Genomic DNA, 27660 nt, shown 5'->3' with positions numbered 1-27660 from the left:
GCCCTATAAGGGCATAGTTGTCTTTGTACTGTTCTATTATTTTAGTATAAATAATAAGTGAAGGGGGTGGTCAGATTATTGCTCTCTTTTCTTTCCAACTTCTCTTCTTCTCTTCTTCTCCTTCTCTCTTCCTTCTCTCTTCAAGAAACTACTTTTCTTTTATAGTTTTTAATTCAGCAGATTTCTACTTGGTATCAGAGCATCCGCTAGGGTCTCTTGAAGCATTCTCATGCAACCCTAGATCAGCCGACTGCATGAAGCAGTAAAGGGCTGATCAATCTGCTATAGATTGCCCAGTTCTTGAAGTTTTTGGTGGGATCTAGTCATCGAGAAGGTGATCTACTGTTCGGCATCAAAATCAGGAAGAACTGGAGTACGGAGAAGAGTCCCAGAAAAGTTGGACTCTTTGTTTTTGATATGATCTTGGGCGCCCGGGTATTGTTAGTTTTCTTTTGATTTTTTGAAGAGGGCGGTTTGGTTTCTGGAATTTTCTGTTGCGAGGCGTGGGGAGGAGAGAGATTTCCCTCCAGGTAGGGTTTTCTTCTTTCGGAAGGGTTGGTTTTTGTGTGTGATATTAAATTATTTTTTGAAGGTCTACAATCTATTTTTTTCTTACTATTGAATTGTTTGAAGTAAGATGGAGAGTTGGAATACCGAGATGAAATCTACCGGTACTGTGGGACTAGGTGTTGGAGGTAGTAGTGATATTTTTGGGTATGGGATCATAACTACGATAAAACTTGATGGTACAAATTATTTGGAGTGGGCACAATCAGCTATGATGGCTATTGGTGCCCGTGAAAAATTAGGGTATCTCACTGGGGAGGAGAAGAAACCTGATACAGACTCTTCCAGATGGGTGCAGGAGAATTACATGGTAATGTCCTGGCTATGTAATTCTATGTTACCTCATATTGCAAAAAAATTCCTATGGGCTAATACTGCTAAGGAGATTTGGGATGGAGTGACTGAAACCTACTCTCATAAGCAAAATGAAGCCAGAGCCTATCAGTTAAGAAACCAGGTGATAAGTATGAAACAGGGAGAAAAACCTCTTGTTGTGTATTTCTCCATGCTAAAAACCCTATAGAAGGAAATAGATCACTTAGAAACTATGGTATGGGAAAGTGTAAATGATGCAGCAACTTATCACAGACTGGTAGTGAGGAATAGGGTTTTTGAGTTCTTAGCAGGGTTGAACCCTGAATTTGACATTGCTAGGTAGCATATTCTTTCTAGGGAGGGTGTGACACTCTCTCAAGCCTATGCCTTTATCTCTATAGAGGAGAGTAGGAGGAATGTAATGCTGAGACAACCTGGGATTGACCAGTCGGCTATGGTAGGTACAATAAAACCTAAGCCGAATGGAGACAAGGAGTGTACTGTGACTAGAAGGGAAGATAAGGACTTGGTATGTGATTATTGCAAGAAGCCTAAGCATACCAGGGACACTTGTTGGAAGCTTCATCCAAATCTTATGCCTACTCGGATAAGAAACAAGAAGGGAAATGCAAATGTAGCCACTACAAGACTCTTCAGCCCCTCTCTCCCAAACTTATTGGGAATCCATTGCAGTAGCAGCAGCGAGAACAGAATTGGAGGGGTTGGGACAACTTATGAGTAAGAAAGATTCACCTAACTCTAGCCTTCCAGATGGACAGCAGAATGCAGGAGCCAACTACACCACTTCCTTTGCACATATAGGTAGTTCACATGCAACTGCAAATCTTGCATCCACTTCAAGTAGTGAGGGACCTCCCTGGATTATAGACTCAAGAGCATCTGAGCATATGACTAATGCCCCTACCATTTTCAGTTCCTATCGGTTGTGCTCTAGTCTCTATAGCAGATGGTTCACATATGCCCATCGCTAGGAAGGGGAGTTGTTAGATAGGAGGTGGGGACCACAGTAGTTATGTTAGTCCAAATTTTATTATGTTTTTGAGTGTTATATATGTTGTTTTATGTATTGCTGCCCTATAAGGGCATAGTTGTCTTTGTACTGTTCTATTATTTTAGTATAAATAATAAGTGAAGGGGGCGGCCAGATTATTGCTCTCTTTTCTTTCCAACTTCTCTTCTTCTCTTCTTTTTTTTTTTTTTTTTTTTTTGATCAATAACATCAACTTCATTAAATTAAGAGAAGAGAGGGAAAAGAATACAAGGGGAGATAAAATAACTTAGCTCCCCAAAAACAGAAAACATAGGGAATGCAAAGAAAATTAAAAACTAGCCCAAAAAACAGCCTCCCTATTCACTTCTTGCTTGGCCAACCCATCCACAAATGAGTTGGCACTCCTCTTCACCCAGTTGTACTGAATCTCAATGTCCCTACCTAGCCATAAGAACTGTTTTTTCTCATTGTTAAAGTTCCACAAACCACTGTCCTCTATCTTCAACCAATTAACCACCACCTTCGAGTCGCCTTCCAAAATCGAACGGTTGATATTTAGATCTTTTGCTCTTCGAATTCCTTCAAGCGCTGCAAGGATCTCAGCCCTAAGAGAGTCACCTTCTCCAATAGGGCCAGAGAATAAAGCAGTAACAATCCCTTCCTCGTTCCTGAAGACTCCTCCAATCCCAGAGGGCCCTGGATTCCTTACACTGCTGCCATCAAAATTCAGCTTTATAAAGCCCGGGGGGGGGGGGGACCAGAATGGTAGCAGTGAAAGCAATCTCTTTCCAGTTTCTTAGCAAGTCATCCATAGGACAATCTGAAAATAACTCCAAAGATTTTAGCCAGTGGACCGTTCTTATGAGGATTCGATCTAACAAATCTTCCAAAGTTTTTTCCTTGTCAGAAAATATGCGTGAGTTTCTTTCTTCCCACAAAGTCCAGTAAACCGCTGCCCTAATACACCTCCACATAGTCTTCCCTCGCTTCTTAGGCCAACTGAAAAAAGAAGGAGAAAACAAACCTTGGATAGTCTCCGGAGGATACCAAGAACGCCCAAAACGGGAGAAAACCCACTCCCAAACAGATTTAGCAACCTTACAAGAGACCATGAGATGGCAGCCAGATTCCCCATCAGCTTTACAAAGAGCGCATCTATTAGGAAGTAAACAATAGTTGGGTCTCTTTCTTTGGAGTAAGTCTAAAGTGTTTATTCTATCCAGGAAAATTTCCCAACAAAAAAACCCCACCCGAGGAGGAATAGGTCTGCTCCAAATTTCCTTAACTGGAAAGGACAACCCCAGGGGGTAGGAGGCTGAGTTAAGGTTTCAAAGAAAGAAGCACAAGAAAAGGTACCATAGCTAGAAAGGGTCCAAAATCTGGTGTCTTCCTTAGCAGGGTTTAGGAAGACACCCTCAAGGGAGGCTAGTAGCGCTACCAGGCTATCCAAGTCCGTATCCCTAATTGCCCTACACAGGCCAAGGTTCCAACCAAAGCCCGAAGTGGAAGCTGAAGGGACTAAGAAAGAAGAAATTAGTTCATTTTTCAAGTCTGAAAGAGCATACAAGGAAGGAAACTTGTCTTTCAGAGGAGAATCCCCGACCCAAAGATGTTCCCAGAAATTTATTCGGTTACCAGAGTTTAGACCATACCTGATCCAAGGGGAGAAAACTAGAAGCAGATTGTGGATGGATTTCCAAGGAGAAGTAGCTGAAGCCCTTGCCAAGATTCCAGGATCCCAGCCATTGTCTTCCAGCCCATGAATGCTAGCCACAATCTTAGTCCACAATTTATCCCTTTCCAAAGCGAACCTCCACAACCACTTCCCCAGAAGAGCCATGTTCCTTTTCTTGAAATTACCAATTCCCAGACCTCCTAGTGTTTTACACCTAGAGACCACCTCCCAACTCACCCTATGATCTCTCTTCTCCTCTCCAGGCTCCCAGAGAAAGTTCCTTAATAATTTTTCAAAACGATTTGAAACCTTTGAGGAGATCTTAAACACTGACAGAAAGTAAACAGGAAGGTTAGCTAGGGTAGATCTAACGAGAGAGACTCTTCCACCTAAAGAAAGATAACTCCTCTTCCAGGCCGCTAGCCTCTTCTCAAACCTCTCCACTACCGGAGCCCAAAAGCTAACACTCTTAGGATTATCTCCTAAAGGGAGGCCCAAATAAGTCAGGGGCCAATCCATAATAGCACAACCTAGCTCATCTGCAGATTCCCTTAGGTCTCTTTCGTTCACATTCACTCCCGCCACACAACTCTTATCAAAGTTTACCTTGAGGTTAGATATCTTCTCAAAAAGTTGTATTGTCAACTTTAGATTCCGGATCCAACTGAGGTTCCCTCCTTCATAGAAAAGGATAGTATCATCTGCAAACTGTAGAAGAGTTAAGGGAACCTCCTCCCTTCCTACTCTCCACCCTCTTATTAGATTCCTCGAGTCTGTTCTATGGATCAATCGCCCAAACACATCAACAATAAGGGTGAAAAGAAAAGGGGAAAGAGGATCCCATTGTCTTAGACCTCTCAATGCCGGAAAGAAGTCAACCACAGTCCCGTTCACCAGGATAGAATAATGGCAAGTCCTAACACAGCCCCAGATCCACTTGCACCACCTGTCACCAAAACCAGAACTCCTCAACACCTCCATCAAGAAAGACCAATCAACCAAGTCGAAAGCCTTCTCCAAATCCAATTTGCAAACCACTCCCTTCTTCTTTGACTTTCTAAAGCTCTCCAAGCTCTCATTTGCAATGAGGATCTGATCGGTGATCTGTCTTCCTTCCACAATAGCACTTTGGTTGGGTGCAATAATAGAAGGGAGCACCTTCTTCATCCTGAGAGACAACGCCTTTGCAATGATTTTGTACAAGCTAGTCACCAGACTAATAGGTCTAAAATCTTTTGGTTGAGAAGCATCTTTCTTCTTTGGGACTAAGGCAATGAAAGTTGAGTTCAAGCCCGGGTTTATTACACCCCTCCTGTGGAACTCCTCAAAAACCGATGTAAGATCATTCTCCAAAATATCCCAGCAATCCTGGTAAAAGGCCATTATGAACCCATCTGGACCCGGAGCTTTTGTCCTATCCATAGAGAATACTACTTCCTTTACCTCATCCATATCGAACCTTTTTTCTAGCCACTCTCTTTTCTCTGCACTTAGAGTCGGCCAATCCAAATCCTCCAACCACACTCTCTCATTCAAAGGCCTTCTAAAAATAGATTTGAAGTGGTTTACTAGGGCCTCTGCAATTTCAGCCGGGTGAGACAAAACTGCTCCATCAACTTCCAAGTTAGAGATGTAATTCTTCTTTCTCCTTCCATTTGCCACTGAATGGAAAAATCTTGTGTTTCTATCTCCCTCCTTTAGCCACTTACACCTAGATATTTGCCTCCAATTGATTTCCTCCTTAATCAGGATGTCCTCCGTCTGCCTCCTTAAAACCCATCTCAACTTCCTTTCTTCCTCTCCAAAGGGGCCTCTCTCTTCCTTCAGGTCCAAATCCTCGATTTGCTCCACCAAAACTTGCTTTCTTTCTTCTAATCTTCCAAACTCCAGCCTATTCCACTCCTTTAATTGAGATTTTAGGTATTGGAGTTTCTTATGGAACCTCATTCCCTCCCAATCAACTACCGGATTAGCTTGCTCCCACCACTCTCTGATTTTCTCAGTGAAACCCGGATGAGTCAACCACATATTTTCAAACTTGAAAGGGGTAGGCCCTACTCCTTTTAATTCCTCCTTGACCAAAACTATTGGACAGTGGTCTGAAGTAAGTCTAGGGAGAGCCCTAGAAGTAATATTGCCCCAATGTTCCTCCCAATCTGTTGAGAACAAAAATATGTCCAACTTAGAGCAAATTGCCCTTGATTGAAGGTTGGACCAAGTGAAGTTATTATTTAGGAAAGGAAGTTCTTTGAGATTAAAAAAGTCCACAAATTGGTTGAACTTCCTCATACTTGTTGTCACTCTCTGTCTGGGGTTGTTGGTTTCCTCCATAAATCTCACTACATTAAAGTCCCTTCCCACATACCAGGGTCCATCCCAGAGGCCTCTAATGTCACTCAATTCTTCCCATAATTTCTCCCTTTGCCTATAGTCATCGGGGCCATACACATTTGTTAGTACCCATTCATATCCATCAGCCACCTGTTTGAACTTCAGAGAGACAAAGTGATCACCAATTAGCTCCTCCATACCTAAGAGTATCTCTTCTTTCCACAGGGTCACAATCCCTCCCGAGAAACCCCACGAAGGAGCGGCCACCCACTTAATACCTCTAGAACTCCACACACTCCTTGCCCATCTGCAATCAAAACCCATTCTTTTGGACTCCTGAAGCATAACCACATCCGGATTAAACTTCTTAATTACCTCTTTGATTGTTGCTCTCTTCCTAATTCTGCCCAACCCCCTCACATTCCAACTTAGGATTCTCATTGTAAACTAAAAGCCTTAACCCTAACTCCTCCAAGAACTATTTAGACCCTTTTCTTCTAATCCCTTTCACTTCAAACTTCTTGTCCCCCTCAATATCTTTTTTTAATCTCTCCACTTCACTCAGCCTTCTGAACTTCATCTTGCTGTCCTCTTTATTTTGCATGTAGGCTTTTAGATCATTCGGGTTCTTCAGCTTGCACCCCAACTTTTTCACAAACTCTGCAACTGACTCTTCCCCATTAGTTTCCTCTTTTTCTAAAGAAGCACTCTCCTCACTCCTAGAAAGCTTCTTGTTCCTTCTCACATTACCCCCAACCACAGCCCTGTCTGTCCCCTCCAGGCTCCCTCTCTGCAAATCCTTCCTTTCCACTTCACCCAAGAGGCTTTCTAAGATTTCCCAAATTATTGTCTCTCTGCAAGTTTCCTCACCCACTTCCCCCCCTTGTAGACTCCTTGTGGCTTTTAGACCAAGGGCTTCCGACTCTTGGTTGGGAAGAGAAACTGGTACAAGAGATACAGAGCGCTCATCAGTATCCAAAACTGAATTGACAGAGTTGAGGGATTTACCTGAGGTAGAGAAGTGAGGAGAGAGCAAAGGCGAAGGAGAGGTAGTTACTTTCTTTTTTGAGAAATTAGAGCGCTCTATCTCCCAGAGATGGGGGAGGAAAATCCCTATCGCTATATCAACACAAAGACCCCTTTCTATACCCAAATATGTACCTCTCTGTGAAGTACCCTTGTTCCGCTCTGAGAAGACCCGAGCTACCTCCTTTTCGGCCTCTTGTAAAATACTAGAACTAGGGGGGGGTGCTCAACCAGTATTGGGTTAAAATCAAACACCCACTCCTCCCCTTCCTCCTTTCCTTCCCCCACCGAATCCCCTAAGAACAAACAGTCCAAGCTAAAAGAATCCTTCTTCTGACCTTTAGAGAGAGCTTCAACTACCGCACTGCCTAAACTCCCACAGGCTTCTGAACTTTCATCATGATCAAAATCTGAACCGCAGCTCAACCAACCTTTATCAGCCTCTTCTTTCTCTTCTGGTCTACCTCTCGAATAGCACGGGTTCGGGCGATCAGAAATGCTAAGATTTTGCGCGTCGCTGGCTGCCCGTCGGACCCAGCACAGAGGCCGGCGTCCTTCACCCTTGTTCGCTGACTTTGCCCCTCCACAGTCGAGAGGGCGAGACTTAGACGATGATAGATGAAAGTTGCTATCTATCATCACCCTATGCCTGCCCCGCCCCACGTGATGACTTAAATTGCCACGTGGGCTTTTAAAACCGAAAGTAGGCTCAACCACTGACCCGACCGGCTCGACCTTCCTTAAAGCCGGTTCGGAGAGAGACTTAGAGCACAAACGGTTCTTTCCCAACTTAGCCACGTCAGAATAGGACGGGCCACCATCTTTAAACAACCCCTCTTCAAAAAAAATTGAAAAAGAGGCCTTAATAGGAAGGCTTCGAGACTTGGGGCGCCCCTACGACAGTTCCCCTTCCTCTGTAAATCGCCCCGCACACAACAGGCTTTCCCTCCAACCCCTGAAGGCCACGTGTACACCCCCCTGTGACCTCGTCAGTTCCTTCAACCTTTGGTCGTCTTCCCCAAAGCAAGGCTTCAACTTCTGAAGCTAACCAGACCTTGTACCAAGCACGTTCTGAAAGAACTTCGAAGATCCGCGGCAAGTTCTCCGGTTTGATCCCAACAACCTTAAGTTCCACCGCTCTCAAGTTTCTTAAGTTAGCCTCCAACAGAACTCCACCCAACGCTCTAGTAATTTTCCCCAAAATAAGATCATTCCAAAGGTTGAAGGGAAGACTGAGAAGTTTAATCAAAAAACTGCCGGCTCTGGGTTCAACTTCGTTGCAATCTAGAGCCCAATTCTGGACCTGAATCAAACTTCCTTCTACAAGGAAAGAGCTGAAGAACAGATTCTTATCTCCAATATCTAGTAAGGCTTTCTTTTCAGCAAAAGGCAGCAACATTACATCTTCATCTAAACCCAACTTCTCTGCCAAAACTTCTAAGACTTTTGTCCAATCTTCTATCACCCTTTCTGCCACTAAGACCACCCTCTTCTCCTAGCTCCCACTCCCTTCTTCCAAAGCTACTCGTCGGAGGACAGTCGAGCTGGACGCCAAGACTTCAGGGTAAAGCTTTGAGCAGGGCACAGAACCAAACTTCGAGCCAGGGGCTTCTTCTACTCTACCTTCGACCTCCAAGAGAAAAGCCTGAAGATTAGAAGCGAAAGAAGCCCACCCTCTCCGCTTCAGGCCTTCTGGAATACACATCACTTGCTTTTTGTTATTACCAAAGAGTTCGGTGACCATTATGAGCCACCCTTTTCCATTCCTTTTTAGCACAGATTCGAACCTCTTGTTCTCACAGGTCAACGAGTTTCTCCAACCTTCTTCCCGAAAGGAATTTACAGTTCCATCTACAAAACCTTTCAACCACACACAGGCCTCCTCTAGTAGGAGAATCGATGCCCTGCTCCCTTCTCTGATTTTCAAGAGAGCCTTCCCCTTTGTCCTTCCCTGCTCAAACAGGAAGGATTTGACTTCAACGAACAACTCTAGTCTCCATTTCCCCACCAGCTTGAACTTCCTCTCCCCTCCCATACCTCTCCAAAAAAAAAATAATAGCAAGAAGTTCTGTTAGGAAGGATAAACCAGTTGTAGCCTAGACTCCTTTGGGAGAAGGTTTTGTTAAACTAAGTTTTGATGGCAGCTTTCTCTTCTTCTCTTCTTCTCCTTCTCTCTTCCTTCTCTCTTCAAGAAACTACTTTTCTTTTATATTTTTTAATTCAGCAGATTTCTACTATTTTTTTGAATGTGCACATGTATTATATCATTTTATTGGTTTGCTTTATTTTATCAGAATACACCCTATCGTATGTTACCATTTTTTTATTAAAGTAATTCTCTTTTACATTAAAACTATGAAAGTTTCTTTTGGGTTTGAGACATAGAGTTTTGAACCGAGATCTGAGAAGAGAAAGCAAGGACTGAGAAGTTTCCATTGTTCAGTCCAAGTAGTCCAACACCTCCCAAGTACGCTTCTTCTTCTTCTTCTTCTTCTTCTTCTTCTTCTTCTTCTTCTTCTTCTTCAAGAAATATTTTTGGGATGAAAAACAAGGGCTTCACCTCCTCCTCCTCCTTCCTAAAATCACACGGTACTCCTTTCTTACTTTTAACAACCCTCCTCCATTTTTTTTATCCTGAAACAGGGTCTCCACCCCCTTAAACACAGCCCACATCGTCCTCTTGGACAACTTATGTTGGGAACGAAACAGGGGCTCCGCCCCCTTATTTTTCTCTCTTTTCTTAGCTACACTCCCCCATTTTTGTCGGCATGGATGCTAGCTATGGAATTTTATTGCTAATAGCTAGCACACATGTATGTTGGTTTGTATAAACCAATAAAGTAGCTTAAGAGGGGTAAGAATATTTATTTTATACTTTCAAATTCCATTGCCTAGGCGCCTTGAAAACTATGGTGAGGCTTGCAGATGGATCATTTTCCTCCATTGCAAGACAGGGATCAATATCCCTTCCTCATGGCCTTAACCTGAATAATGTGTTACATGTTCCTCAACTTCCTATCAACTTGCTTTCCATTAATAGTATCACAAGCCCTTTAAACTGTAGTGTAACCATTTTTCCTTGTTCATGTGTTTTCTAGGATCTAACTTTTTGGGAAGACGATTGGTAGAGGAAGTTTAGTGGATGGTCTCTACATTCTTGACAACAAAGTTGGTCTTTCGATGTCATCCTCAAAGTCATATAGTTAGTCAAATAAGTCAAATTTTTTTGTGGCATAGCCAATTGGGTCATGTTTCATTTGAAATAATGAAGTCTTTGTTTCCTTTTTAAGTCATGTTCAGTGTCAAATTTTCAATGTCTCAAACTTGTCAGTTGAGTAAACAATGTAGAACAACATTTCATATAAAAAATAAAAGATCAAGTTTTCCTTTCCATATTGTGTATTCTGATGTATGGGGACCTACTACTATAACCTCTAAGGGCGGGTACAAGTACTTTATCACGTTGATTGATGATTTCTCCCGCTATACATGGGTATTTCCCATGCGAAGCAAAGACGAAATTCTAAAGATTGTAAAAGACTTCAAGAGGATGGTGTTTACATAGTTTCATGTCGAAATCTAGATCTTTTAATCCGATAATGCAAAGGAATATTTCCATGGTGAGCTCAATAAGTTCTTTGCCTCTCATGGGTCTATTCACAAGAGCTCGTGTGCAAGAACACCACAACAAAATGGTGTTGCAAAAAGAAAGAACAGACACCTACTTGAGGTAGCACGAGGGATGATGTTACACATGAATGTACCAAAAAAAATTTGGATGGGTGCTATACTTGCAGCTGCTTATGTCATCAATCGCATGCCCTCCAGAGTGTTGAACTACATGGCCCCTCATCAGTTATTGTTCCCCCAGTCTCCTTTATTTTCCATTCCCATGAGAGTGTTTGGTTGTCATGCCTTTGTCCATGATTTGTCTCCGTCTCGTGGTAAGTTAGACCCTTAGTCTATTCCATGTATTTTTCTAGGGTATCCCTCCTCTCAAAATGGTTACCGGTTCTTTGATCCCATTAGTCATAAGTTTTTTGTCTCTATGGATGTTTCCTTCTTTGAGTCTAAATCGTTCTTCCATGCTTCTCCTCAGGGGGAAAGTAGCGTGGAAGAGGAGAAGAAGGTCTAGGTCCGTCAAGTCTCTCTTCCTTCTATTCTAGACCCTGCTCCCTTTTGTGTCTTCCAAGTTCCAACGTAAACGCCGTAGAGATCAACGATGTGACAAAGATGTGGAGCTACCAAACATTGAGCAACCGACACCTTCAAACTCCTAGGAGGTAAGTCCAAATGAACTAGGCCCTAGTGCACCTATTGATACCCCTACTCCCATTTTGGTTGTGGACGACCTTGATATTCCCATTGCTCAAAGAAAGGGAGTCAGGTCATGCACTACCAAACACCCCATTACCCAATATGTTTCCTATGATCACATTTCCCCCTTGAACAGAGCCTTTCTATTTGCAGTTGATTGCATCCCCGTGCCTAGAAATGTTGCAGAGGCCTTAAAATACCCTAAATGGACAGATGTTATGAAGGAGGAGATTAATGCCCTCCATAAAAATCAAACTTGGGAGTTGGTGGATCTTCCAAGGGGTGTAAATGGGTGTTTACAGTTAAACACAAGGCGGACGGGACAGTTGAAAGGTACAAAGCAAGATTAGTAGCAAAAGGGTACACTCAAGTCTATGGGGTTAACTATGATGAAACGTTTTCTCCAGTAGCTAAGATGAACTCAATTCGAATTCTTCTATCATTGGTTGCTAACCTTGACGAGGAATTGCATCAATTGGACATAAAGAATGTCTTTTTAAATGGTGACCTAGAGGAGGTGTATATGGTTCAACCCCCAGGATTTTGTGCCAAGGGAAGTGAAATAAGGTGTGCAAGCTAAGAAATCCTCTTTATGGTTTAAAGCAATCTCCCTGAGCTTAGTTCAGTAAATTTCATGTGGTAGTCCAGCAAGTAGGATTCAGGCAATGTTAGTCTGATCACACTCTCTTTGCGAAGAGATGTTAGGAACAAGTTACTATGTTGATAGTATATGTGGATGATATCATCATTACAGGAAATTGGAGCTCAAAAATACAAAAGTTGAAACAGTTCCTAGCATCTCATTTTAAGGTGAAAGATCTGGGTCCATTAAAGTACTTTCTTGGAATTGAAGTTTCCCGCTCAAAAAGGGGCATCTTCATTTCTCAGAGGAAGTATGCCCTTGATTTGTTACAAGACATAGGCAAGTTAGGTGCAAAGCCAGCAGATACTCTTGTGGATGTCGACCATAAATTGGGTGACTGTGATGGTGAACCTCTGAAAGATGTGAAACAGTTCCAAAGGTTAGTGGGAAGGTTGTTTTATTTGTCCATGACCCATCTGAACATTACTTATTCAATTGGGGTTCTGATCCAATTCATGCATTCCCCTAAGAAACCACACATGGAGGCAGCAGAGAAGATTCTTAGGTATAAGTATCCAGGAACAGGTCTGCCATTTAGTAAACATAATCATTTGAAGGTGGAAGTCTATATGGATGCTGATTGGATAGGTGTTGTGGATGACAAAAAGTCCACAAGTGGGTACTACACATTTGTGGGAGGAAATCTAGTGACATGGAGAAGAAAAAAACAAAATGCGGTAGCAAGGTCAAGTGTTAAAGCGGAGTATAGGGCTATGGCACATGGGGTGGCTGAAGTACTATGGTTAAAAAATGTTCTAGGGGAGCTTGGAGTTACTGTTTATAATTCTATGTCTCTTTACTATGACAACAAGGATGCCATAAGCATTGCCAGCAATCCTGTCCTACACGAGAGGACCAAGCACATTGAAGTAGGCAAACACTTCATAAGGGAAAAATTGGAAAAGGGAGAAATTTGTACTCCTTATGTCAACTCCAAGGAGCAACTAGCTGATGTCCTCACAAAGGGGCTTCCATACTCGCGACACAATGAGTTGTGTGACAAGTTGGGCATGATAGACATATTCAGCCCAACTTGAGGGGGAGTGTTGTTAGTGTTATTATTTTATCTTTGTTGTTAGTGTGTTGTCAGCCTAGTATGCTGTCAGCTTGTTCTTTTCTTCTTTTAATTAGTTTATTATTAGGATGTGCCACCAAGGGTATAAATGTAATCTCCCATTTATTATTATGTTATATCATTATAAATAAGAAGCTGGGCACCGCCAGCAATACTTTTTGACTCCCAAACTATTTTCCCTCTCTCTTCTTCTCTTCTTCTCTTCTTCTCTTTTCTCTTTTCTCTCTTTTCTCTCTTTTCTCTCTTTTCTCTCTTTTCTCTCTCCAAGAAAGAAAATAAAATGAAAGAAAATGGTACCAAACTTGAACTGGGTACAAACTTTGCACCTGGCCAAAGTTTGCACTGCAACCAAACGCAACCTTAAGTGAAAAACATCAGACTCATGGTAACATTTAGCTCTCCTTCAAAGATGATAAACTATTCCTACTTTTTTCACTATTGTATATAGAACAAAATCCGTAAAGCAAATCATATCATCATTTTTGTAACAACTTCTCTTTGTCTTAAGAAAGCCAAAACACTTGCATAACTTTTTTAATGGCTATCACTAGCCAAAACCAGTATGTGTTTATTTATGCTTGGATCTTAAATGATGCTCAGTAAGTCAGTAATTAAGTTCAAAAAAATTAAAAAACAGAGGAGAAACAACCCACAGTCTCAAAATATCATAGGGTTTTTTTGTATATAAGAAGAAAGAAGAGTGTGAGAGGAGCAGGACCTTACCGCAGCAGCACGAGCAGTAAACACCAGTAAAAGGATATGCAGAAAGGGCTTGAACTTGAAGAAAGGTCCACACTCTCTCTTTCTCTCAAAACCAGGGCTTGAAGAAGAAGAAGACCATGCCAGAGATAGAGTTGATGACTGGTCAATGGTCGGTCCAAACCTTGCTGGAGTTGGAGCCTGGAGGGAAGAATAAGCAGAAAGAGTTTGGAGCACGAGAAGGAAGAAATCACTGCACTCTTTCTACATTTTTTGTTCTTGAAATAGAAATTATATCTAAACCATTGATTTCAAACCCATATCTATGGTTCAAATGGAATCTTAAACATAATATTAACCCACATATTTTAGTGTCAATTATAATCTGTATGTAGAAGCAATTTTAACATCTGGCACTTCTTATATATATAATTGTGAGATATCCATGTGTATCAATTTTAGTACATGCCACAAAAATAACATATAGTGGTGACGACAAGAAATGCCACCATTAAGAAAAGTAAAAACACCCCTAAATCCCAACTTTGTTGTAAAATCAACTATTTAAAAGTTTTAAATGTCATTTGAACACTTTCTGACACAAAAAACTAATGGCATCCTAATTGATGGGTGAAATCAGTAACTTAACTCCAAAGTACGAGGGGTGAGTAAGTTAATAGGGATACCCAAGGGGAGGTCTCGATATTTGACCAAAACCCCAATAAGTAATTTACCCCTATCTTTTTTAGCATTATCTTGTATATTATATAGATAAAAATAGCTTCATTCGTATTTTTTGAAGGGACAAACTCTTACTGCTAAAGGCACTTTGGTAAAATACCTATTTCCTAATTCTGTCTGAATGAAACTGCAAAGGTACAAGTAACAGTCCATCTCTGCAGCTATGGTTATATTTGTTAAACTGCTTTTTTGATTTGGAGACAGATTTTATCATATGAATGGATTTCTCTCATAGTAGTAAGGGGAGCTAAAGGTCTCGTTCTTGAATTGTCTGCAACTGATGGAATTTATTGAAAGAAATAAGATGGATGTGACAAACTCTACAACTTTCAATTCCACCCATTGGATCATCAGGAAAGAGAAATTTGTAGCAGGAAGGAGAAATTAAGAGAAATTTCACAGTGGTTGATTTGTTGAGGAAGTGGGGTGAGATTGCTAACTGCACCCAGTCCAAAGCAATCTTGTGTGTGTCCTATACTCCCCCACCGGCTGGCTTCTTAAAGCTGAACTTTGATGGAAGCAGTCGAGGGAATCCTGGACAATCAGGGATTGGAGGTGTGTTTAGGGATGAAAATGGGCTTGTCTCTGCCATGTTCTCCGGCCCAATTGGAGCGGGTGACTCTCTCAGGGCTGAAATAGTTGCAGTTTTGGAAGGAGTTCAAAGAGCCAAGGAAATGAATATAAGAAAACTCTTCATTGAGGGGATTCAGAGGTGGTGGTAAGGTGGCTGAATAAAGAAAATAGCAGTTTATGGATGTACAGTAATGAGAGGAGAAAGTTTAGGTGGCTGGTTCAGGAGATGGAAGTTAAGGTCAGCTGGGTGAATAGGTCAGCTAACTCCTTTGTGGATGGATTAGCTAAGCAAGGAGTCGTGAGGGAGTCAATGTTTTGGGCACAAGTGTAATTTTTCCTTTTTGTTCTTGGGAGTGTTTTGCTCCCTTTGGAAGATAAGAAAGTTTATCTTCCTCTCTGTAATTCTTTTGTGATTAAGTAATGAAATGTTGTTATTGATCAAAAATTAGAAATGTTAGCCATATGGACAAAAACCTAATGGGCATTACAAATAAAACAAGGCGACAACAGAATGCAGAAATTTAAGGCTATAGTTCATTCAAGGTACCATGAATGCCATAAGACAATTAGGAAACCTCCCAAACATTGTATCTGAGTCATTTACATTTGGGCTTTTTGGGAGATGCATTTTGAAGAGGTTGAGGTCGAATCTGGTATGAGAAGATCTACAGTTCGAGCTACAGTACCTATGACACCATTGAAGGAATAGGGCATGTTGTGGACCAAACTCAAGCTGTAAGTTCAGATTCGAATGAAGGATTGTTGAGAAGTATTTTAATAAAGTTTTTAAACATTTTTCTGGGATTTTATAGTTGCATTTGAGGGGTGAAAGATACAAATTTTCTCAGACATATACAAATTTCTAGCATTTCTCTTCATCCAGTTGGAGTTAGGGCATGAGATTTTAGATTTCAGGTCATTTTTTATGATATTATTGAATGGTTTGGCCACTGGTTGCATTAGATTCCGTTTCGTGGGCTAGTCCTATTTAGTGCCAGAAAATCCTAGCATCTTCTCAGATCTATTCGGATACTTTTTTTTTTGTGCTTCCCAGTTGGGTCTATTATTCATATCAGTTGATATTTGATGTTTATTTAGGAGTTTTGATCTTCAAAACCTTGTGTAGAAGTTATCTTGACTTGGGTGTTAAGGTTTTGTTGTCTGAAGTGTTATAATGGCAAACAAGACAGATGTAATTTCAATCAGGTTTGGTGGTTTGAACTATAGCATGTGGCACTTCTAGTTCCAGTACTTTGTGAAGGGAAAACACCTTTGGAAATTTCTGGATGGTACAATGGCTAGGCCAATTGATAAAGCTGCTAAGGAAATAGAGCAATGGGAAGTTGATAATGCCAGAATTATATCCTGGCTGCTAAGGTCTATTGATGATACCTCCAATACATATCAACTTCAAGGTTTCCAGACAGGAAAATCCACATGGGCTTATTTGGAAAAAATGTATCAACAAATAAATGTGGCTAGGAGGTTTCAATTAGAGCATGATATATTTATGTATACTCAAGGAGATAAGAAAGTCATTGAATATATACAGGGTTTATTTCTCTCTAGACAGAATTGGAAATACTTCACAAATGACCCTACCTTCAATGAAAAGTTTCATAAGATTAATAATGAATGCAAGGTCATGCAATTTCTCACAAAAATGCATCCAGAGTTTGAAATGATTTGGGATAATATTCTCACTCAGGGTGATATAAATGATGTGAATGCAATACTTGGAGAGCTACTGAGGGAAGAAACTCGTATGCAACTCAAGTTGTACTTGAAGCAAAGAAAGAACCTAATGTGGCAAGGACTTTTCTCGTATGCAGTATCATGAGTTCAAGGAATATGGCCACATCGCATCCAATTGCAAGAAGTTGAACTTCTATGTCTATTGCAAAAGGCAAGGATATGTTGTAAATGAGTGCAAAGCCAAATCATCTCAAGGAAAGAAGGGTTACAAAACATACCAGGCCACTACTGATGAGACACCAATTGTTGCTACATCTTCTAGGTCTACAACAACCTCATAAGGGCAATTCTCTCAAGCATCCAACAGCCTTTCTGAACAACAGCGTCAAATTATGATTGCTTTTGCTATCTATTCTGTCTTTACAGCTATAGGACTTTCCAGTAAGCCTTGCTACTTTGGTTCACCTGTTAGTCCTCTTTGGGTTCTTGATTCTGGAGCATCAAATCACATGACTTGTTTCTCACCTAGTCTAATGTATACCTCTTATTTTGGTAATAATCAAATTGTCACTGCCAATGGTGACAGACATCAAATCCTTGGCACTAACAATTTGACCTGTTCTGCTTCACCTTTTAGCTTAGTGTCTTTAAAGCAAGTATTTCTTGTACCTAAACACCAGTCTGATTTCAGTTGGACAACTTGTTGATAATGGATATGATGTTCATTTCTCACATAATGGTTATTTTGTTCAAGACCAGCTTACTGGGAGAGTGATAGGGAGAGGTCTTAAGGTTGAACATGACTCTACACCACCTAGTTCTTTTTTTTTTTTTTTTTTTTTTGCTTCTTCTAGGACTTCTCACGATACTTTTTGGTAGCTTTGGCACCATCTTTTGGGTCATCCTCATGGTGATAAATTAACTACAATCATTTATTCTGGTTTTTTGAAGAGTAAGTTACCTCCTTTTGCATCATCAGTAAAATCATGTGTTACATGTTCTTTAAGAAAAAGTACTATAATCATTCATCCTCCCCTTTTGAAATAGTTCATAATGATGTATGGGGGCCTGCATTTGTTTTGTCTCAAATGGGGTTCAAATATTTTGTATTGTTCATTGATGATTATACTCATTTCACATGGATTTATTTCTTGAGAAAGAAAAATAAAGTTACCTCCTTTTGCATCATCAGTAAAATCATGTGTTACATGTGCTTTAAGAAAAAGTACTATTTTACCTTTTCCTGTTAAACATAATCATTCATCCTCCCCTTTTGAAATAGTTCATAATGATGTATGGGGGCCTGCATTTGTTTTGTCTCAAATGGGGTTCAAATATTTTGTATTGTTCATTGATGATTATACTCATTTCACATGGATTTATTTCTTGAGATAAAGTTTTTCCTTACTTTAAAATTTTTCATGCTTTGGTTGAGAGTTGAGACTAAATTTCAAGATCTATGGCACTGACGGCATTCTTTCCCAACAATCATGTCCTAGCACACCTCAACAAAACAATGTAGTAAAGAGGAAGAATTGTTATCTCCATGAAATGACCCACACACTTCTGGATTCAGGTGCTTCTCCCTCCTTCTAGACTAATGCATAGCAAATTCAGTATATCCTATAAATTGTCTTCTACTCTTTACAATGTTTCTCCATTTTAGCAATTATATCATCGTCCTCCAAATTACTCAACTCTACACGTTTTGGTTGTGGTTTTTTCTGTCTTCCTCCACATGAACGTAACAAGTTGTTAGCCCAATCTACTTTGTGTACCTTTCTGAGTTTAGTTCAAATCACAAGGGTTTCCTTTGTTATGACCCAACTCTTCGTCATGTACATGTTTCAATGAATGTTATTTTTCTTGAACAAATCTCCTATTTCAAACAAGTGGCCAAATGCCCAAGTCTTTCCTCTGTTGTTCTTCATGATTTTGATGTTCCTAATTTACAACAAGATGATGTTTCAACTCAAGATCAATCTTTTAATGCTTCTTTGTAGCTCTATCTGAGATGCCCACGTACTACCACCCCTGTTGCTCCTCCAATGGATGGTTTGTCAATCATCACTGCTCTAGTTGTCAAAATAGCAATTGTCCATCTAACTCTTGCATTGTCTGCTCTTTGTGGTTGATCTATTTTTCAGATCGACGTTACCAATGCACATCTTCATGGTAATCTAAAGGAAATTGGTTAAATGAAACTACTACCTAGGTACTATACCGATCAACACTTGGTATGTCGCATCAAGAACAGTGTTTTAAAAGCGCAAGGCGCAAAAAAAGCACAGGGGTCAATTTGTGCATGAGGCGCAAGGCGAGGCACAAAAATACAGAAAAATGATAAAAATAAAAATAAAATGTCAGAAAATTCAAAAAATATTGAACATAATATTAATAAAAAATATAAACTTAAATTTTAAAATAAATGTTTTAAAAAACCTATTATCTAAAATTAAAATACATAAACATAAGATGTAAAGCATATTCAAATGAAAATTTAAAAATAAAATCAAACATATAAAACATTTTCAAGCATGTAAAACCTCTAATCTCTTTTTTCACTCAATTGCATTACATCAAGTAGCTAATGTAATGTAAAACATATTACATTCTTGATTCTACGAGCTGCCTTTGTGCCACGCCCCTCGAGGCAAGCCCAAACAAGTCCATGTTAGGTCTTAAATTCTTAGTTTTCACACAAAAATAATGTTTTTATAGTTTTAATTGCTTTTTACGAAGACATTTTATTAGGATGAATGAATGAGCAACATTACCAAATTGGAGGTTGTCAAAGCTTCGGTGAGCGAGCGAACCTAAGCGAAGTAGAACCCCCAATTTGGTAATGTTGCATAAAAAGCAATTAAAACTATAAAATCATTATTTTTTGTGTGAAAACTAAGAATTTAATACCTAACATGAACTTGTTTGGGCTTGCCTCGAGGGGTGTGGCACGAGGGTCCGGGGACAGAGCCCCCAGCCCAATCGCTATGTTCAAAAAAAGCAAAAAAGCGTCAAATTTTCAAAAGGCACGCCTAGGTGCACCAGGCGTGCACCTTTTGAAAGGGCTGCGTCTAGGACCTAGGCAAGGCGCATTTCAGGGTATGTGCCTCGCCTTGCGCCTAAGGCGCGCCTTTTAAATCACTAATCAAGAACTCTCTCTATGGCTTGAAGCAAGCTCCATGTGCCTGGTTTGAGTGCTTCCATCATGTTCTTATAAAAGTCGGTTATCATTAGAGTGACTACGATTCATCTCTGTTCTTTTCTGGTGACCATGGTGTTACCATTTTGCTTGTTTATGTAGATGACATCTTATCACGGGTGATGATCTTGAAGGGATCCAACAACTCAAATTATTTTTCTAGCATTCTTTCAAGATGAAGGATCTCAGTATTATGACATATTTTCTAGGTTTGGAGGCGTAGTCATCTAAAAGAGGTCATTTTGTGAATCAAAGAAAATACACTAAAAACCTAATTCAACTAGATAATATGACTGACTCCAAGCAAGTTGATCCTCCTATGGAACTCAATGTGAAACTATCTCATGATCTACGAAGAACTTTTACAAAATCCTACTCTATATTGTAGACTGATTGAGAGTCTTATTTATCTCACTGTGACCCAACTAGACAAAGCTCGTGCTATTCGAGTGGTTAGTCAGTTTGTATCTGCCACTAATCATCCTCATCTCATTGTGATTCACAAGATTATCCAGTATATCCATGAATCTCTTGACCACGGACTGTTCTTCCCTCTTCATCTTTGATTCATCTTCGAGAATACTCTGATGCTGATTGGGTAGGATGTCTAAATACACGTCAATCTACAACTGGGTGGTGCATTTTCTTTGGGGATTCCCTTATCTCATGGAAAATGTAAGAAGCAAAGTATTGTATCCAAATCCTCTATTCAAACTGAATATCCAGCTATGTCTATTACTTGTGAAATAGTGTGGTTTAGGGGCCTTCTTTAGGAACTTCGTTTCCCCCCACTACTCCTACACCCTTATAAGATGATAATATGAGTGCCATTCGCATTGCTTCCAACCCAGTCTTTCATGAATGCACCAAACACATTGAGGTTGACTATCATTTCATTCATGATCAATTTATAGCACGGACAATCACACTTCCTCATATCTCCTCTAAGCTGCAGCATAGTGATATCTTCATTAAAGCCATGACTTGTACATGCCATGAATTCCTTGTGGGCAAACTGATGTTGTCCTCACATCAGTTTGAGGGGGAGTGTAGATAGAGTTGTATGTATCCATGTTATTTTATTTCCTTTTTATGTTTGGTGGGTATTATTATATTTCAATAGGATGTATATAGGCTATCCTGTTATTTGTCCACTAATAAGTGGCATTTATGTAATCGTATATAACTTTGCCCAATTCAATAAAATATGCTTTTTGGGGATGGGGGCACTCCATTTGATACGCCTTCCCAAACATTTCTTCTTCTTCTTCTTGAATACTTAAATATAGAAGGGTGACGTAAATGTCACCTAACCAAACATGACAAAAGGCATGTATCAGTCACATTACCAAAGGGACATGATAAGGATATGACCCTTCATGCAGAAGGCTTAAACAATTCACAAGCTCTAGGGCAGTGATTATTGAGAGTCTGGTGTGCATGAAGGCACTTTGTGTTGGGGTCCATAGTAAAAGCCTCAGGATTCATAATACTGCCAACCCTTCCTTGTTAACCTTATATGAATGTATTAGTAGCTTCGCCGGATTCAAACCTAAATTGGATTGGGTTTCAAATTTGGACTAGAACAATTAGGGGGTGTTTGCCAATGTGTCTATGGTCAGTATTTCAAACAACTTGGAAAGGAAAAGTATACACATTGGTAAACACCCCCTTTAGATGATGCTTACGTCTTACAGACAACTGAAATTAAAAAATTAAAAAGCAATTTGAAATGAAACAAAAAGAGTCTCATTTAAAGATTGCATGCTTATTACCAAAAATAAATAAAAACAAAAAATCAAAAGAAATGTAATTTAAAAATAAGCACACATCCAAACCATACAGAGCACTGGCTTGCTTCTCCAATGTGGTTATTCCCAAGTCCACCCCTCTCATCCTTTGGAATGCATTATGCATAGACTGTCAATAAAGTGTCAAAATCAGCCAAATAGCACTTGCTGACCACCCTTGTCCACTTGGAAAAGTTATAGGATCTTATCAATCCTGTCCAATCCACCATACAACCTTCAACAAAATGCCCTCAAATGTTTCATTTTGTAAACCCCAGTTCTGAAAAATACAGTTAGAAGAATCAAGTCCAGGCAATTTCATTAACACCCAATAATTTTATGCTCTTCAAAAATTTTCTAACAGTCTTATAGGTTTCAAAAGGCAGTTCTAAAATCATATTCAATATATATGTTGGCAGTTAAAACAAGCCCATAAAGCATCAGCTTTGACCAACCATAATTGGCTCTCTGATAACACAGTTTCATAGTAATGTGCCTGCCCACTAGAGTTGGATTCAATGGCCCAATCTGGTTGAACTAGGATGGACCAGCTTGGGCCAAGCCAACTTGGTCTGGCTGCCTTGGTCTGGCTGCCTTATAGGGGTATAAATTGGGTTGCCTAACTTAAAGAGGCAACCTAACCTAACCCAAGTTTCACACCTACCAGCCCAGGGTTATCTAAAGTCAGTAGAATCAGGTATGGACTAGCCTTTGGTCAACCAAGACTTTAATCAGGCTAATAAGAAAAACTTTAAAGTTCAAATAATGCATTTCTGGATTGAGATGGGCTCCCATTTGGGCTCTGGCCCAAATCTTAAGTGCAAACATCAGGATCATGGTAAGATTGGGTTCTCCTTCAAAGATGCCATACTAATTTTACTTTTTTCACTATTAATATAGAACAAAATCCGAAAGCAAATCATATCATCATTCTTGTAACTTCCCTTTTGTCTTAAGAAAGCAAAAATTGAAAACTCTAGGCCACACTTGCATAGCTTTTCTAATGGCAACTACTAGCCACTATTGTAGAAAATGATCATTGGTGACCTTGAATCCAAGCAGAGATAATGGTGAACCAATTTGTGCATGATGGAATAGGGGGGTTCAAGCAAAGTTAAAAGAATTTAAAAATGGGGCATTAAGGATGAAATAAGGAAAAATGCTGAACATAGACTTAAGAATTTAAACATAGGGGGTTCAAGCTAGTAATGCTGGACATAGACTTCAGCAGAGAAATAAGGGAAATTTTCCAAGACAATAAAGAAGAAAATAGCTACTATACCAGCTATGGAACTCAACAAACTAATAGAGAAAGAAGTTCAAAAAAAAGAAAGAAAAGGTTGTAGCACCAAGATCAAGCTACTACCTTTTTTGCTTTGGAAGTCTGTTGCGTGCTTGACCAATATGCCAAAAGCCTTAAGACTGTTGAAATGTGTCAAGCCAAGCGCTTATCATTTAGGACCATAGCATACCACCATGCTTCCACGGCCAGCATCTCAGCGGCTTCACTCTGGGCAGCTATCACTCTAGTGGCAAGTAGCCCTCTCCACAAGGGCTCACACTCTAGCAATAGGTAGCCCTTTCCCTCTGGTGGCTTTCACTCTGCTCCAAGTAGCCCTTTCTGTGGTACCTTTCACTCTATTCTAGGTAGCCCTCTCCATGATTCAAACTTGAGACATGTTGGTAGGTTTTGATATCATTTGTTACATGTTTGACCAATATACCAAATAGCCTTAAGACTATTGGAACGCATGAAGCCAAGCACATTATCATTTAAGACCATAACAAAGTCCAAAGGCTGATTTCATTCAAAATGAAATATGTACCATGTCAAAATGAAATGGTAAAACTGTATTTAGTGTTTGTAAATGAGGGTGCTTATATTTTGGAGGCATAGCCAATATCTTATTGTCAAGGGGGTATTCATGCTTATTTCTATCTTGCAACAAGGTATCAATCCAATGAAAAGTGATCATGGAAGAGGATCATATATGTCAATATCTATGTTTGGTGTTCATAAATAAGGGTGCTTTCTTGGTAAAATTTACTTTGTGACATACATGAGGCCAAGGTATATCAATCCAAATTACTCCACATTCTTTAATAAATAGCTTCAAATCATAACATAAAGTAATTCAAAATAACAAATAAAAGAGTCAATATATGTTCTTGTAACACATTAACAAGCCTCAATGATCGAATGTATCATTTCAAAATGGTCTCAATACATGTGAAAGATCGATCCTATAAACTCTGAGAAAATTTGACATCCATATGAGAAACAAGAAGTATCTGCTCTACATAGAACTGACAAGGATGGAAACATGACAGTCACACGAAATACAAAATTAGTTAAATTCAAAACAGATTCACTCACCAACTTTTAATGTTACAAGAGGAAATCTGGGATAACTGGAGTTTGTGAAATCACATTTGGAGGCCCATCTGCTCTTTGCCGAGTATTATGTCTACGATGGTGATGACTACCCTTCTTTTTGTCTTTTTGAGTATCTTCTTTACCCTCATTATTCCTTCTAGGACTTCTCTGTTTCTCTTTACCATGACTACGATGCTTGCTCCTTCTAGAACTTGAGCTTCCATGGCTAGGTTGTGCATCACCAAGATTTTGCTTTGACCTGGAAGCATATCCACTATCAACTAAAGCTTCTTTCTCTCTCTTCCCAGATGATTTATCAGAGGGTTGTCTTTGGGATGACATGGGATTCACCTTATCACCTAGAAGAATGTCTCGAAGAGCACCTGAGAGTGAATCATCTTTTGACTCTTTTGTTAGTTTTGTGGCTGAAACAGGCAATTCATCTCCATCATCCAACTTTACCACCACAGGTCGTGGCTTTGCATGGTTTGACTTCTTTTTTGATGCTAATGATTGCTCTGTAAGCTTCATAAGATCTTGAGTACCATCAACAAGATTAGACAACAATGGGGGTTCATTTGCAGGTGGATAATCATTGGATACAGTTTCGTTCTTATCTGAAGGGAGATAATATAATCCATGCTGTTTCCGATGTTGCACAAGCAACAATGTTGACTCAGTTGATGGTTCCGGTTCCTTTCCATGCAGGTTAAAAAAGGAATCACCTTCTCTCTCTCCAAACTGAGGATTTCCAGTAGTGAAAAAACTTGATGGAGGTTTAAGAACATCTGCACACATATTGTCCAAGTCAGAAAGATCTTCTTTCAGCAAAAGCCCATCAGGAATTGGAACTCTTTCCTGAGCACTCACTGAGACTGGCCCCAGCTCCTTGGAGAAGGCATTGTACATCAGTTCAATAATTTTGGGGACTTTATGTTCTCCAATCTCAAAATTCCCTTTCTCTTCACCCAAAAGACCATGTAACTCTTGTTCTATCATCTTAATAAAGCCAAGTACATTTTGTGCCCTGTCTTGCACTTCTACCTCATCAGTTCCTGAGTGTGGACCTAAAGCCATTTTGACCAGATTTAACAGATTAAGAATAGATTCATGAGTAAAAGGTTCCTTCTGTAAAGAAACTGATGAAGATGCCTCATGAACAGTTATATCCCTCGTAGTTTCCATAGTGGAATCTTCCACTGATATGTCTGAAACCCTTGGGTTGAATTCATCATCATCTCCACAATCAGCAGCAGATTGGCATTTTGCAATATCAGAAACTTCCACGCATTTTATGCCAAAACCCAAATCAGGCATTCCTGTTGCCAAATCACCAAGAGACGATGGATGAATTACTTCCCTCTGCACAAGATAAGAATGAAGACAAAATACCAGAACTTTAAATGCAGAGTGTATATAAACAGCTCTTATTAATGGCGGCAAAAGACTACTGCGTGGCTGCAGCAGTGCTTCCATAAGTTCAAATGGGTTTTTTGAGAACTCAACATACTCTCCAGACACCCAAGCAGAAGCAGCCAATATCCTATGCAAGAATGGATTACCAAGCAAGGCAGGATCAATCAGAAGATCACGAGCAACACGAACAAGCTCCGGTCTGGCATCCTTAACCCTTAGACCAATATCAACAAATTGACTCTCAATCTCTTCACCTTTTTGGCAATGTGGGTTCCTTGACATTTCCCCGAGAAGCGAAACATACCAATCAAAATCAACAACAATTTCATAAAAATTTCTACCACAGGTTGACAGGATAGATCCTAAAATCTCATTGCAAAACTGTGGTTCAGACTTAAGTGCATAGTTAACCAAAACTCGGGAGATCTCAGCAACATTGGTCTCAGACACCATACCCATCACAAGATGCAGAGCCTCGAGTTTAATATTTGGATCCGCATCACTCAGAGAGTTTATCACAACATCCTTGTTTTCCAACACTGGCCATAAATGCTTAGCCCCAAGAATGGAAAGCGCCTGCAACCCAAGATACTTAAGATTTGGATCATCATCAACCAACAATTCCCGAATCTTCTCAACTGCGAGCTTCACTGCAGATTCATAGTCAGTCAAAGTAGTGACCACAGTTCGAATGCACTCGAACATTAGTGATTTAGCCCCAGTTCTTCTCATGTGCTCGCATATTGGATCAACAACCCTCTTTGCCAACCTTGGCTCCAATGGTAACAGTTTTGCGAAAATCTTAAGCACCTTAATTAATATCCAATTGTTCTTACAATCAACCAAAATCCTATAAAATTCTGGCGCAAGCGGGAGATACAACCTGGGGTCCGGGTCCTTTGAGGCTAGCTCACAAAAGACTCCAACTGCCGCAGACATCACATGAAGATCTGAATTCTCCAAATTCTCAACCAAACGCTTAAAAGATACCTTTACAGCATCTGGGTACTTAACAAAAATTCTCAGAATTACAGCAACAGCCTTTTTTCTAACAAAAGTTTTGCTACTAGAAAGCAATGTAAAGATCTCTGGTGTCAAGTCTCTAGCAAGATCGGTTGTGGCAATAACAGATAAGCATTCGAGTGCAAGACCTACTTCGAATTCATTGGTGCTGGTGAGGTCTTTTCGGAGCTGATTGGTGATAAGGAGGATAACATCGGTGCCCTCGTTGAAGGATTGTGAGGCAGCGAGGTATCCGATCTTTTTGTGGGCGAAACGGGACGAGCTCATGACTTCTACGACATGGAAGGCTGCCCACGACATGTCGATGCCATGGATGGAATTTAGATATGTGAGTTTCTCAAGAGCGACCGCCTTGGTCTGGGAGTCAGTGGTTTTGATCTCTCGCCGTATCTCTTCCATGGCTTTAGTAATGAACTTCGATTCTCCGATCAATTGGAGACGGATGCCTTTGATTAGATCGTCTAAGGAGCGCTGGAACAGTGACTCCATTATAGAAGAAGCCGACATGGCCGGAGGATTTGGAGAAAGGAAGGGACACGAATTTAGTGAAAAACAAAGGTTTTCGATACATAGAAAAGGGAGAGAGTTTCACGCTTACTGTTTAGTCGATGATCGAATTTGAGTTTCAAGCTTACTGCTTCAGTTTTAGCCCAGGATCGAATCTTTATCGTCCAATAATGCTCTTTTTAATTTGTTGTATACCCGTAATGCCCTCATCCACTAAAGTCAATTTCTATTGGGAAATCTTTAAACTATCCCTAAGTTTGTGAGAAGATTTAGATGGGATGGGATGGGATGGGATGGGATGCGAAAGTGTAAAAATCTACTCTTCCATTGTTTTGTTTTATACATAAGAAAATAATAAGAAAAAACTATTTCAAGGAGAAGATAAGAGAAGGTGAGGGAGAAGAAAACATTGTGTCTGCAAACCAGAAGAAGAAAGAGAAGAAGAGAGGAGAGAGGGAGGAAGGGAGTGTCTTCGATCTGTGTTTGCGAATTCAGATCTAAGTTCTACCATGGAAGAACTTAGATCTGAGTCCACGAACCCAAATCTGTGTCTGCGAACCCAGAAGAAGAAAGAGAAGAAGAGAGGAGAGAAGGAGGAAGGGAGGAAGGGAGTGTTTCCGATCTATGTCTGCAAACCTAGATCTGAGTTCTACCATGGCAGAAGTTAGATCTAAGT

At 40.1% G+C, this 27660-nt stretch overlaps 1 protein-coding gene across 20 annotated transcripts in view; it reads right to left on the bottom strand.

The window, feature by feature from the left end:
• The window catches only part of DELTA-ADR (delta-adaptin), a 40005-nt gene extending 12686 nt beyond the window's left edge, over positions 1-27319 (bottom strand). For 8 of the 20 annotated variants that reach the window (XR_016100516.1, XR_016100514.1, XR_016100519.1 and 5 more), the window contains exons 1-2: positions 24039-27319; positions 13685-13861 (exon numbers count right to left, since the gene is read on the bottom strand). Coding sequence is in view for 1 of the 20 variants with exons in the window: in XM_088948902.1 (XP_088805028.1) it covers positions 24051-26984 (2934 nt within the window). In the remaining 19 variants the exon portion in view is untranslated. Of the gene's footprint in view, positions 1-13679; positions 13862-21714; positions 21942-24038 lie in introns of those variants that run through there. The other 12 variants (XR_016100505.1, XR_016100503.1, XR_016100507.1 and 9 more) reach the window with 5 other exon arrangements.
• Positions 27320-27660: the final 341 nt, after the last annotated feature.

Source organism: Nelumbo lutea, chromosome 6, assembly GCF_056320005.1.
Source record: "Nelumbo lutea isolate HS-2025 chromosome 6, American lotus-T2T, whole genome shotgun sequence".
NCBI classification, from domain to species: Eukaryota; Viridiplantae; Streptophyta; class Magnoliopsida; order Proteales; family Nelumbonaceae; genus Nelumbo; species Nelumbo lutea.
This window is presented reverse-complemented; position numbering and strand designations above follow the sequence as displayed.